Below are 14447 nucleotides of genomic sequence, written 5' to 3'. Positions count from 1 at the left end.
TTTATGGAAAGGATTTTTTTTAATATCAAAAGAAAATGAATTGGAGTGGCAAGCTGGCCTCCAACGTCTTGTCTACATATCAGGAGGAAAAGTGCAATCACTGCAGCCTATCCTCTTCAAGGAATGTAAAGTCATGATGCATGGTTGAGATTTGAAAAGGGGGAAAAATGATCCATTGCACAATCAAGAGGAAAATAAAATGGCAGCAAATCTTCAACACCCAGTGGAGTGATTGTCGTTCCCCATCCCCAGCAATGGCACTTGCAGAAGTCATAATTAGGCTGGCCGTCTCCCTGGAGGCTCAGTCATGTCAGCAGGTATGGAAGGAGGAACAGATTCATGCATTGGGGTTGTTCCTCATGAGTTCCACATCTGCTTCCACCATCTCTTTCACCAGCTCCTGTCAAAAGGAAGGGACACAGACACAGACACACAGACACAGACACACACACACACACACACACACACACAAAACAAAGAAACAAACAAACAGATGTGTCTGGCTCTGCTTAGAGTGATAGCTGTATTCCCACAACATTACTTCCCTCTAGTATCTATTTCCCCCTGAATTAGCCCACCAACCAGAATAAACCTTTTGAGATGCATTCAAACAATCTATTTATTGTGTCCTTGAGAGCTGGTCCTACCATTAGGCAGGCAATGGATAACTAATTTTCAGGGTATTCCTGAAGGACAGTAAATGGTTCATCATCATTACTATGATGCCAACAGGAGACCAGTTGGATGGTTCTGCTTCAGGCACTAAAATGGCTTGGGCTGCTTTGAATGCACGTTTTTCATTTGTCACACTCAGTCTTCCCCTTTCTAATAAAAAAAATAGGGTTGCCATATTTCAAACGGTGAAAATCCAGACAGAAAAGTTGCACTGCTGACATGGGCTGCTACATGTCTGGATTTTCCTGTACATGTGTATGATTTCCGCCAACTGCAGTATTCCAGATATGTCCAGGAAAATCCGGACGTATGGCAACCCTAGTCAGAATGACATTTCTCATGTTGAGAATGTTGCTCTGTCTCAGCATTCATCCAGCACAATGTTATGCTTTGGAAAATGCAATAATCCTTCCACAGTCTGCATGCACCTCATCAACTTTCCCAAGGACACGTGACCCTTGATAGAAAAAGCTCTCACCCCTTCCTTTAAATGATATAAAATGTTATTTTATTTCTACTAATAATGAGTTTATAAATTTTTCTAAGCACAGATTCGCACCCCCCCCAAAAAACAGGCCATTAAATAAAATGAATGGAGATAAAAACCCCAAACAGAACTTACATCAAATGTGACTCTGGGTTTCCAGTTGAGTTTTTGCTTTGCTTTGGTGCAATCGCCTTGAAGAAAATCCTGTGGGGAATAAAAAGATGGGTGGGTGATTCCCTTTCCAGGCTGCAGGGGAGGTAGACAGGCAAAGTGATGGTTACGAAAGTGTTGATAGACATCACCTTGCCCCAATTTCATTACAGACTCTTCCATCCACACAGAGCTTCTAGAAAGTGCCAGTGCTTCGCAGAAATTCAAACCACCTCCATTCTCTTTCCCAAGTTTTGCAACTCCGAGTCAAAGTGCTGTGGCTTATAAATCACCAGGAGGCAGCATTCAAGAATAGCTGTGCAGGCCATTTACAATGTATGCTGCGCATCAAAAATATTGACTCTTTAATGGATAACATCTTGTTTTAAGCTGTCATACCTCCTAAGACTTGCTACTAGCAGAGCTGTTTCGAATTAATGTATCCCACCTTGCACTTCCCCCCCATCCAATTTTGGTTAAATTATAGAAGTAAATCAAACAGAAAACCTGACACTATAATGTTCTCTTTCAGATACAATCCATATGATCACTAAAAGGTAGCGCTGAAAAACTTCACAGTTAAGAGCGATATAACAAATGAACCAGCTGATTTTCTCATTTCAAACTACTAGCTGCTGCAGGTTTTTGGATTTAGCAGTCTTTAAATGATCACGAAGGTCTTTCTAAAAGTGATGCTAAGGACAATAAGGATCACTGGGTGTCGCTTGTAAATACGGTTAACTGAAGACAGAACAAAGAAGGAGGAAAATGATTTTATTGTAAAGTGCTCTGATGAGCAGGGTGCTTTAATTCAGCTTGTAGTTTTAAAAAAATTAAAAATATATTCTTAACATCACTTGTAAAAAAAGAAGAAGAAGCTCATCTGCACCAGTTCTACCAAGACTGTGTTCATCAGGACTGGGAGCCTGTGGCTCTTCAGATGTCAATTTCCACCATCCCTAACTATTAAGCTATGCTGACTAGCTGACTAGGGCTGATGAGAATTGGATTCTAATGGCATGTGGAGGAACACACACACACACACACACACACACAGACACACACCAACAGTCTTTTTCATTACTTCCACAACAGACAAATTTTGGTATAGGAGCAAGGTGCTTGATTTCAGCTTAACACTCACAGGCTGCAGCTGGTCTTAAGATACTTCTGAAAGTGATGCCCAGAACACCTTTTGACCAGGATCACATCACTTTCATATTTTGTTAATGCAAGCTGAGAGTGGAGAAAAGCTGTTGTAAAATCATGCACAGATTCTACGAAATGTAGCCTATTTGGTAATTTAACGATCTAGGAGCAGCAAAATCCAACTTCAGTCTGCAACCCTAAACACACTTTGGGTATGGCCAGTAATAAGATTTACTTCTGAGGAAATATGCACAGGATTGCAACGTAAGTTAAAACAACAACAACGCCCCAGAGAAAATAGTAGGCTCTTTTTTTGTGCCATGGTTATTTATAAGTCATTCAGTACCATCTAGTAGTAAAAATAATTTCACACAGACAAATGACAGTGGCTGCAACTCCATGATTTGCTGAATAAATGTATGAAGGATTGTGCCTGAAACCTTGGTGGCTAATAGTCTCTATTTCTGCGAGTGGTTCATGCTATGAAAAAAGTGTGATTACAATTACTTAGAAAACAACAATAGAAAAGGCTTGCAGGGGGAAAAAAATCACTGCTCAGCTACATTATTTAAAGTGTTAAGTGAACTGAGATATGCACCTATTTAACTTCCAGATTTAGTCTGAACTGGAGCCTAGATGCCAGTCCAGGGGCAGACTGAAGCTCTGTGCTAGGACTTTGCTTTCTTAAAGAACATCAAAGATCAGAAAGTTTATGAAAGGTGAGGATGAGGTCCCTCTTCCCTGCCAGAACAAGGTTATGAAAAGTCTGCTGACCAAGTCAAATGCAATTCTGCCACTCTTCCGCTTCTGCTGTAGCACAACATAACAATGAATCTGGGTTCAAAGCACAGTCTAGTTTACTGTCTATTTTTTCTACAATGGATTTCCCCCCTTCTTTTTGGTGCCACTGGTCTCTAAAAATACATAAAATTGGGAGGGGAAAAGCATTGAGCCCCACAAATGACTTACTGGAGAATGTATTAAGATACACAAACACACTTTTTGAAAACAAAATCACAAAAGCAGCCTTCTTGCTTTCAGTAATTTTTTAGTACTTTATTTTTCACAGAACAAGGGATGCTGCACACACACTTTGAAGCAAAATACACTAAATCTTTATGTTCTGTGAAAAGGAAAACAAAGCTTAAAATTGCAAATTTAAAATGTGAGTTACAACCTGTTTTTGGCTATGAAAAAGCAAAGACTTGGCGAAGCAACAGAAAGCCAGCAGCCAAACTGGTGCTGTTTAATACTACTGTACAAATCTCCCACAGATTTAAATTCACTTAGCTGTGATACGATCTCTGTAGGATAGCGAAAAGCATGAGTTTATCTAGTAAATTTTTTTTAAAAAAACCTCCTCCCTTTTCGTAATTGCAGGTTTAAGTGTCAAATGCTGCACAATTATGTTTATTAAACTTGATCTCATGGCAGTTCAGTTTTATAGTCTTGGAAAAGACACATACTTTTGCATCAAAGAGCTGGTTGTGGAGTGTGGTCTGGAATTTTTTAAAAATAAAGCAATGAAAGCCAGAGGAAAAAATGCAAACCATTTCTATGTCAATATCCCGTTTCCTGAGTTCTGGTTCTGGGTGTCATCATAGCTTTTATTTTAGCTCATTAGGTGAATGATCTGGTTTCATAGTGCAATTTATTACTGTCTAATTCAATTTTCTTTAGCAAAGCATTCAATAGCTTCACAGTACAAGCCTGGGTGAGGGATGGCTAGCGCAGCTCCAAATTGTTTTGTTTGTTTGTTTGTTTTAAACTTGCAACTTAATTCTGAAACTTCCTTTAGTAGCTGGAAAGTTCAAAGAAGGATACATGTAAGGAGGTAGAGGAGCACAATGTCACAACAGAGGGTGTTAGCATTGTGTCACATCAATGTTCTACTGAGCAGCACAGGCAAACATACCAGGCTGTTCTATTCAAGTCAGTATAAGGATCTATCAAAAGAAGGGACTTTTTGGGAGGGGAGGCTTAGAGTACTATATTTATTCAGAATTATATCCCACCATATATGGAGGGTTCAGTGTAGCTAACAGCAGTTTTTAATTAAATATGTGTGTCTCTTTGCCTCAAAGGAGTCACAAATTAAGCGAAACAGATTTGACAGTGTTACAGAAATCACTGATAATGCTCATTGAATAAGTATGTCCTTTTTTTTTTTACAGTGCTATGTAATCATGACAGCAATGCCATATCTTAGGTTATGAAATCAAACAGTCTTAGCTCCCAAATTTGCACAAATGATTTTTCAAACAGGTATAGTAAAAATCTGTGTTGCACAGCTGGATTATGTTACATGGCATACATATGATGCAAATATTATAAAAGATTCCTGAAATTTGTTTTTAGCAGTTTTGACTATATTCATTTCGGTGTTATATACTTGTGTGAGCTGAATAAGCAGTTTTGAGTATAACACAACTTGAAAGCTAGAACTGTATAATTTCAGTCTGGTGTTAATATACATTTGCCCTGCCTTGATTACTTTGAATTGGTCTTTTACTGTGGTTTGGCCTAAAAGCATCACCTGATGGGAGCCTGGGGCTTGACAAAATAATGTTAATGTTTCTTAATGACTGTAGATGTTTTACCCATGGCCTGAAACCTAGCTTTTGGAAGACGACTCCTCATAGAAAAGAGGGAGCAGAGATACTGTGAAAAACAGTTTCTGTAGTTTGAAATTAGACACAGAGAGCTGAAATCTTCTAGCTGCAGTTAGCTGAAAATGAGGTGCAGCTTGGGGGGCAGGAAGGCTACATGTTCTTTAGGGATCAGAAATTCAAAGGGCTATCCATTTGCTTCCAATAAGAGCTCTACTCTTGTATTTGCAAATAAAGCAAACATTACGAAGACACTGTAAGTTGCTGTCATGAAATGCTCTCATTGAAAGGTAATCAACTGCATCATAACTTTTAATCGCTCTGGAACATGTTATAAACACAGTGCATACAGTAGTACCTTGGGCTAAGTACTTAATTCATTTCAGAGGTCCGTTCTTAACCTGAAACTGTTCTTAACCTGAAGCACCACTTTAGCTAATGGGGCCTCCTGCTGCCGCCAGAGCACGATTTCTGTTCTCATCCTGAAGCAAAGTTCTTAACCTAAGGTACTATTTCTGGGTTAGCAGAGTCTGTAACCTGAAGCGTATGTAACCCGAGGTGCCACTGTATTTATGAAAGGACCACTGTAACTCTACAGAGTAACAGACAATTAAAGCAAGAGTGCAGGTCAATTACATTTTAGCAAACAAGACCACAATCAAATTGGCAATGGATGTTAAACATCTTTAGGAATTTCAGGACGCCATCTATGAATGGCATTCACTTTTCATTTTTCCCTTCACTATTTTTAGAAAAGTAAAGTTGTGGAACAAGCATGATACCAGGGGAATAGAAGAATGCCAGTGAAATTGGTTCTTCATCTAAATTTGTTTTAATGTAGTGCGAGCTGGCTAACCTCCATTCTTGTGCCAATAGGGTTTTTTTGGTGTTTTTTTAAAGAGAGAATTTTCACGAAGAGCCAAAAAGACTGGAAAATGCAAGCAGTTCAGATATAAAGTGGTTTCGCTTGCAATTAAAGGCTAGACCACTTCCTAATGCGAACAAAGAAGCATTTCACTTGCTAAAAACATACATGCAAAGTAGCTTATTTGAGGAAGGGGGAAATGGTCGAATAGAATTAAGATGCTTTCCATTAAGGGCTGGTTCTGAAAGGTGCTGAGCTCTAAAGTCCTCCATTTGTTTCATGATTTTGTTGGCACTCAGCACATCTTAGGATAAGGTCCCATTAAAAAGTTTCCATGATACTGTTAGGTCAATAACCAATCAGGAAATCTAAGCCCAACCTCTTCATTCATCATTCACTAAAAACCTGCCTGTTAATCTTTGGGCTAACGTTTCCAAAAGGCCAAAGCACATGGATCCCAAGAAGTAATAAACACAAGGCTGACAATAACGATAAGGAATAGCCGTCGCTCCTCGTTTCTCACCACACTGCAGTATATCAGTACAAATTGAAGCTGAATCCAGACTTCTCCTTTAGTGACAGGGAATGATAAGAGACAAGAAGAAAAGAGCAAACTGTCTGGTTTGTTCAGGAAGTTGGGAACTGGTGGCAATGTCCATCAAGCGGACCAAGGCAATGCCGTCAGCATTAAAACAATGCTTCAGCTTAAAGTCAGGGAAAGGGCATCAGTCAGCAGAGTTGGACAAGCACATTGACAATGGAGACAATGGAGCAAAACAGAGAAGGTTGGCCCTGTGGGATGTGCGATTTGGTGCTTTATTGCTTTGATGGAAACAGTGCAGAGTTTAATCAGCACAAGGATAAAATGCCTACCTATCTCTTCAGAGAGCAGGTTGCAGTCCTTACTTTTGTGCTTATGTCAGCCAAATCACATGGCTGGCAATGTAAATCAAAGCAAAATTATTTGACTGGTTCACTTGCTAAAAATGGTTCTTTAAGCAGATAAATGTCTCCCACCGGAGGGCTAATCCAAAGATCACTGAAGTCAGTACTGATTTCAAGAGGCTTCAGATTAGCTCAGTAGATCCTCTCTTCATTAAGGGGAAAAGTGATACCCCCCGTTATGTTCCATGTCCAGAAAAGATGAGACAGATGTGGGTTTAACTCCTCCATTCCTCTCACTATGGAATCCTAAGGTGGTAAAGTCACCACAGGGTGCCTTTATTATGTCAGTACCCTGAGAAAATACTTTGCCTGAGTTGGTCAGCACATGACAGTGGGTACTCACTACACCACAGTAAACCCCTGAAGATTATAGGTTGCTCTCTATTTATTTGATCTTTTTTTCCAACTACAAAAAAGGAAACAATAAGCAACATATTCACTAACCAACATTACATTAAGCACTCGTTTTAAAAACAACCACTTTACATATTATTTTTTCAGATCAAATTCATTGATAACCACATAATAAATTTCATAATAAAGGGGAGGAGAGGAACAGACAGTTAGAGTTAGGAGTGTGTTTAGCAGGCTTTTACATATATCACTGTTAGACTCAATGTGTAACAACAACAACAACAACAACAACAACAACAACGATTTTATTTATATCCCACCCATCTGGGGTATACCAGAAATGGGAATAATTTTACTAGGAAATCATCCCTGACATGGTAAAATCAACTTGTAGTGAGTTTCTCACATCAAAAAGTAACATTTAAATCCAACCTAAGTACTCTTACCACCAGCTGTGGCAGTACTGACAAATACAAAAGTTCAGAATCATCAATTTTACATTCCAGCTTTTCACAAGACAATGAAATGTGTGCAACTCTATTTCTTAGTTTACATGGATCTCAAATTTTCTCTTTAAAATAAAATTGATATCTACATTACCGAAGTTATTGAAGTCATTAACCATATGTAGATTTTGGTTCACCTAGTTAGCCTAATAGTTAACCAAAATCTACATATGGTTAATAGAAGATATCACATTACATTTATTTATTTAGCAAATACTATTTCAGTACCTCAGCCCCTGAATGATGCTACTTTTGCCAGTCCTTCCACATGCTTCCAGTCCTGCCTCCTTTGTCTATTTCCTCTTCCCCAATTTAGCCCACCCATCCTACAAAAACAGACATCCTTTATCCTTTTTAAACTGTGATGATGGTGGTGACCCCCTAGAATTGACTTGGAAGTGATCGAACAAGGAATTGTAACTTGGTGCACAATTTCATCCCTGGAGCAGTGGCGTAGCGTGGGTTGTCAGCACCCGGGGCAAGGCAAGTAATTTGCGCCCCCTAACCCGTGGATTTGCGCCCCCTAACCCGTGGATTTGCGCCCGGTGCGGCCGGCCCCCCCTGCACCCCCACGCTACGCCACTGCCCTGGAGTAAGGCACAGAGCTCCTTACTACTCATAGTACGCAAGAATCCTAAACGTCTTACCAGCCTGCATTTGCTACCACAAAGCGCCTGCACTCTGCTTTAAGCAACTTGTGGTTCATATCTCTCCTACCTATGACAATCTGATGGACAGGTTGTCCTGCCTCACTGTGGAGTGGCCTTTTACTCCCTTCCAGTTCTGTGATCCTGAGAATATACCACGTCCTTCCCCAGACATTACCCTCAGTCACTGATAAATGTCAGATTCTGTTGTTCCTTTCAATAGATGAAAAATGATGTCACTGAACTGTTCCCATGGTACTCATAAAACTTTGTCTCAACCACATAAAATAGCCTGCCTTTGAAGGACACCAGTACTTTAAAACATGGAGAGAGAATCATGAGGCAGTGATTTATATGAATATATTGTATCAATGTATATCTAGGGTGAGAAATATTTTCCCCTGACATTTCTGATGGATAGTTACAAGTTCTGCTCTCCCTACTCAAATCGCACACAGCCAACATGGTGGTCTAGAAATCGGGAAAGGAGTTAGTAAGTTTTGGATCTCACTTCCAAGGCATGGTCATGCATCAATGACAATCTTGCTTCTTATTTATCAATTATAAACAACACGGCTTTGTTGGCAGGTTTTATATTATTATTATTATTATTATTATTATTATTATTATACATACGTATCTTCCATAGCCACAAAATTTTCTATTAGAGCTTCTACTCTTGTTGCAAAGCGAATGATTCATGCAACAATTAAAGTAAAAGAAGGTGGGATGCTTTTGCATTCAGAGCAGGTCTCCACAAACGTATCCCTCAGCATGCTCCACAGAAGAGGAAATCCAAGCAATGGCCTTTCACATGACATCATAAAAGCCTAATTTATCACCAGCCACCAAACATCTAGAAAATCATAACATCCTTTCAGGAAAGCCATGTGCAAAATAATCAGATCTACTTTGATGACAGCTTTAATGCATTGGTCCAAGTAGGACACTACAAAGAGTAACCCTTTGCAGGTACTTGTTTACAACACATCCAGCTGCATTCTTCACCTCAAGAGGAGCATTTCCTGATTTTCATTCCATACACATACTTTCCCAAATTAGTATTATTCAAGTGAGATTCTAGTCCAGCCCACATTCCATATTTAGAGTCGCTCTGTTAATTCACGTGCAGGACCAAGGACGGGGAAATTTTATAGTAAGCGAAGAATCACCCAGCATCGAAGGAGTTCTGTAGTAGCATACAGTGCCCAAATGGACAGGTTGTGAATCCACATAACCAAGGACAAAATGGAGTAACCCTCTTTCTTTTGCCATTGAACTCCAAGGGCATATGGCAGAACTATAGCTACACCCTCCTCATCAGAGGCTTTGTCTATTGAATATGAGAGAGAGATCTTTTATTCACTTAAAGCTGAAGCAGTTACCTTTTTGTTGAGGTGACTAATATTGTGAATTCTCTGAGACATAGCCTACTCATAGAGCTTGAGGTCAGGACAGCACCGCAGACTGGCCCCCTGTTCTGGCTGCAATGGAGACAATTTGCATCATTTCTAAACAAGAAGGAAGTCAAGCAAATGGCTTTAAGGCATGGGCGCAGCCAGAATTTTTGTGGGGATGGGGCAGGCTTCTGTTAGGGGTGTAGGACCTCAGATTTGTATTGATTTGTATTGATTTAGGGGGGCAGCTGCCCCCCTTGGCTACGCCCATGCTCTGAGGGCATTAACTAAATGGGAACAGAGTTTGCTTTCCTATACAGCAGATAATATGGGGCAGGTGTCTGAGTTTTACACAATCCTATTAGGCACTGGTTCTGACAGCTCAAACAAACTAAAAGCTATATAGGAGCAGGACCTTGGCAGTGACAATGAAGAGACACAGTGGTCAAGTTTGTGGACAAAACACCCATTCAAAACTATTTCTGCCCAAACAGGGATCCCAGAATCTGTGTTTGGTATGACGATGGTATATGACACCCATCCTCCTCAAATTATCCCATATGCAAGACTCTTAATTCCCATTTGTGTTGCAAGGTGCTCTAACTAGGCGCCTTTGAAGCCGACTTAGAAACTTCAGTTCGTCTAAAATGCAGCAGCCAGATTACTGGCTGAGGTTCTATTTGATCTCACAAAACTCCTGTTTTAAAACTAATGCATTGGTTGCCAATTCATTTCTTGGCCCAATTCAAGGTGCTCATGTTGTTATTTAAAGCCCTAAATAACTCATACCTGAAAGACTTCCACCTTCCCAACAGAACCTTTCAAGTGCTGAGATTTATGCGATTTTATAAAAAAAAACTGTTTTGCTTTTATATTGACCGATTATGAACAGCATATAGAAGTGTCTTTAAGAGTGTTCAGCAAACTACCAATATAAGCTACATGAAGTCATTCAAAGCCAGCCTAAATACAAGGGTATTAACAAGGAATTTATAATCTTAATCCAGCAATCAAAATCCAATACAATGAGCTAATGTGGTACAAATGGAGTCAGTGGATGATGCAATCAAGAAGACACTCTAAGCCAACTTTTGAGGGGAGCCTCATAGGTGTGTGGATCCAAGCTATTTCAGTCTTTATTTATAGGAAAAATTCTGATTCTGAACTGCACTCTGCATTCTGCAAGAAAGCTGTCTTGCTGGTGGCACACTGGATATGGCTCAAGTGCTCCTGTGCTCTGAGATACCCATCAGATCTTAGTAACTTCTGCTTTTTAAAGTCACCATTTTCTTTTTGTGGCTTGCTGCTCTTTCATTTATCACTTCAGCCTTTGGCTAACCTGCCCTTCTGAGGCTTATTGCCACAGGACGCAGTTAAGACTAACATTACAGTGTCGAGTGATCAGTTTGTTTCATGGGTTCAATCCACAGTGGGGCTGTAGTACTGTATTTAAAAGCCCTCCACCACATGAGGAGCAGGCTGCTTGATGAGATCTGCCCACACCATGGTGGGCCTTTATAAACATCGCAGCAGCGTTGTGGGTTGAACCCACAGAAAAGCAGCTGCCCGGATGCTGCTCTTAACATCTGAAGGGCACGTATCTGGGTTCAAAGAGAGGTGGACAAATTCATGATGCACAGGAATATCAGTTAGCATTAGGAAGATTATTACGGCATGTGGAGTCATGTTCAGGGTGTTTCTAAACCACAGACTGCCAGAAGCTAAGGATGAGTGACAAGGATCTGATTGCTCTCATTATTGACGTACGCTGCTTAATTCTCGCTATGTTGTAGCTTTTATTGGATGCTACTAGTGACAGGATGAAGGTTTATGTGGGCCATAGGTCAGATTCACAAAGGCTACTAATATTCTCTACTGCTCTTCTCAATAAAAGACTTGCTCTCTTTTTCAAGCGAAAGCCAATCTGTATTTTCTGTTCCTTAGTTCTACCCAGATATCTTGCAATACCCTGATGATCATCATTATTTTTCAGTCTAAGGGTTTTTGAGCTTTGGTTTCCCTTATTTTGAATCCAGATTTCCAGGCAGCAGTGTACCAACCACACACTCTGTGCAATCTGTTCATTTTCTTTCCTTTACTATTCCAGCTGGCACGCTTATGGGGAACATCCAGGTCAAAGGACCGCTGCTGCCTTGTATCCTCTGTTTGTTCCAGAGACAAATGAAAGAAAGCAATGCATGCTACACTGGAAGAAATGGATGCTTTTTTTCTATTATAGCAGCAGTGTTGCATAGATTGCTCTCCAAACACTTCTGCCTGTATTATTTACATGTGTGCGTGAATCTTCTGCCATACTGTTTATGTTTCGTAGATGAGATGGTACATCCAGAGCAGTGATGAGGAGCCTCTGACACATGAGTCCAATTAGGCCAGTTGGGTCTCGCCATGTGAGGCAGCTTCAGTCAAGTCATGCCTGCTGCCATACACTTGATCCCCTTTTCATGCAAAGACACTGTGCCTTTGCACAGTGATTGCCATGATTATATGCTCATTGCTGGCACCTGCAAACTCCTGGTGCCTTTCCCCAGGCAGGTTGATTTCAAACCACGTGGGCAAAGGAAAACAGGTCACCTCATCAGGTGAATGACAGGTGGGCAACTCCAGCCACCTGTCAAAGTTGGCCCACAAGGGGCGGGGGATGTAAGGACTGTGGAACGCAACCAGTTCCTCACCCCTCTTCTACAGCTACTGAACTGATCTAATGAATACATTTCCCAGCAGTCTGGCTTCCATCATGTTAGGAGTGCCCTCACAGATACGGGTTACCGAAATGCCTATAAGCAACTTTCTTTTTTTCAGGGCATCATCACCAAATTAAAATTGTCTTGATGTCAGCCTGTCCTCTCTGTGAACCTCTTAGCTTAAAAACCGTCAAGTGAAAATGGCGTTTTTGATCGACTACCAAAGAAATCTTGATTATTTCACCCTGCAGCAAACATGAAGGAACATTTCAGAAAAGGGAAAACACACACACACAAACCTTGTCATTTTCAAATGATCCTGCCCTAGTTACGAAGCTTCCTTTACATCCAGAAGGAATGGCAACACGGAAGCATACTCTATTTAGGTTTACTTTAAGATGAACTGGCCCGGGGGAGGGGAAAAATCCTTTCTGTTAAATGTTAGACATTGTCTATGCGCTTCATCTCAGGTGATAAGTTTACTTTTAGATGTTCACCCTTTTAAGTTATTTAAGTACTGGCTACCATATGGGTTTTAAAAACACAGTTTAGGAATCTTTTAGATGACATATGGATGCCTCTAAGTCTAGCTAGTGTCCTATGTATGCACCTATGTTTCAAAATAAGCAGATTTTCACCATGTTGTGAAAAGGCCTTGGTGTTTTGATAATACAATAGCTTTCAAATAATAATACTTGGTAAACAGTTCTGTTGCTGCTATGCATAATGAAGTTGAAACCACACAAAACAACTCAAATAATTCCGTATCACACACAATGGAAAAACCCCAAACCAATGTTTAATATGGGTCATAGATTACCAAAGTACATTTAAGCATAAGGAAGGAAACCATCATTACATTCTGTGGTTTTGCTGCCAATTTTTAAGGTACAACATCCATTACAGACGGAGAACTAAACTGGTTTTTTTAAACAATTGCGGGATGCAAAGGAGGTCCTTGACAGATATTTAATATCACGATGTTATCCTCAGTAAACAGCAAAGAACAGAATGGCAAAGAGAGCTTGTTTTTCAGTAGGACCTACCTTTTGGAATTGCTTATTTTGGTAATTAAAGTCATATGTTTTTAGTAATGTGAAAAAGTTAAGATCTTTATTAGGAACATGAACCACCTTATGACAGTGTAGCCCTGTATGCAGTGGCTGATGCTTCCACGAGTTGCTTACTTCTATTCCTCCTCTTCCTCAGTGCTTACTCAAAGCTCACACGGTTTGGGAAAATGTGAGTAGCACAATGTAAATATAGTGTACAGTTGAAAAGAAGAAGAACGCATTTGGGACGTCCCACTTTCTCTAAGGGCTTCTACGTGTTGTTTAGAAAATTATTTCCTTTGCAATTTCTTTTAAAGCAAAGAGTAAGATGGAAAGAAAAAGGTAGGAGTAAAGTTGTAGGGCTGATGAGAGAAGTGATACAAAAAGAGAAGCACCAATTAAGTTGTTCCCTGAGCTACTTCATCATATAATTAACTGCTTGGGGCAAAAAGATGTGTTCCTCCATGCAGCCGTTTGATTGAAACTACCAATGCATGTTAAGTGAAGAATTTGGTATCTTCTTTGTGAGCAAATTAATGCAGATTAGGCCTCTTCTTTCTTTTCCAGTTCACAGCAGGTCTGTGCTGACAGATCAGGAGTCAGAATATGTTCCACACCCGTGTCCATCAAACTGACAGTTTTTATTGCTAACACAGAGATCCCTGGTTGGTTCCCCATTCATTGGTGTATTTTTACACTGGATTTTGGCTGGAGTGTCAAAAAGGAATTTTTGACTCAGCTTTGTAATGTGAGTTGTGAAACATGGGAATGGCATTTCTCTATCTTAGCAAGAAGTCCAAAGTTCCCTGAGTTTAGGGGCAAAAGAATCTATGAAGTCTACATTAATGTTCTTGTTAGTTCAGGTTGCCGCTTCCTGGAGTGTCAGGATTTTGCTCCATGCACTCAGAC

At 40.2% G+C, this 14447-nt stretch overlaps 1 protein-coding gene across 2 annotated transcripts in view; it reads right to left on the bottom strand.

Moving 5' to 3' along the window:
• Positions 1–14447, bottom strand: part of GMDS (GDP-mannose 4,6-dehydratase) — a 279224-nt gene continuing 264777 nt past the window's right edge. The window contains exons 10-12 of one of the 2 annotated variants that reach the window (XR_014550618.1): positions 1298–1366; positions 102–400; positions 1–53 (exon numbers count right to left, since the gene is read on the bottom strand). Coding sequence is in view for 1 of the 2 variants with exons in the window: in XM_083623996.1 (XP_083480122.1) it covers positions 338–400; positions 1298–1366 (132 nt within the window). In the remaining variant the exon portion in view is untranslated. Of the gene's footprint in view, positions 401–1297; positions 1367–14447 lie in introns of both variants that reach the window. The other variant, XM_083623996.1, reaches the window with a different exon arrangement.

The sequence above is a fragment of the Podarcis filfolensis genome, assembly GCF_964270895.1.
Source record: "Podarcis filfolensis genome assembly, chromosome: 7".
Lineage (NCBI taxonomy): Eukaryota > Metazoa > Chordata > Lepidosauria > Squamata > Lacertidae > Podarcis > Podarcis filfolensis.
This window is presented reverse-complemented; position numbering and strand designations above follow the sequence as displayed.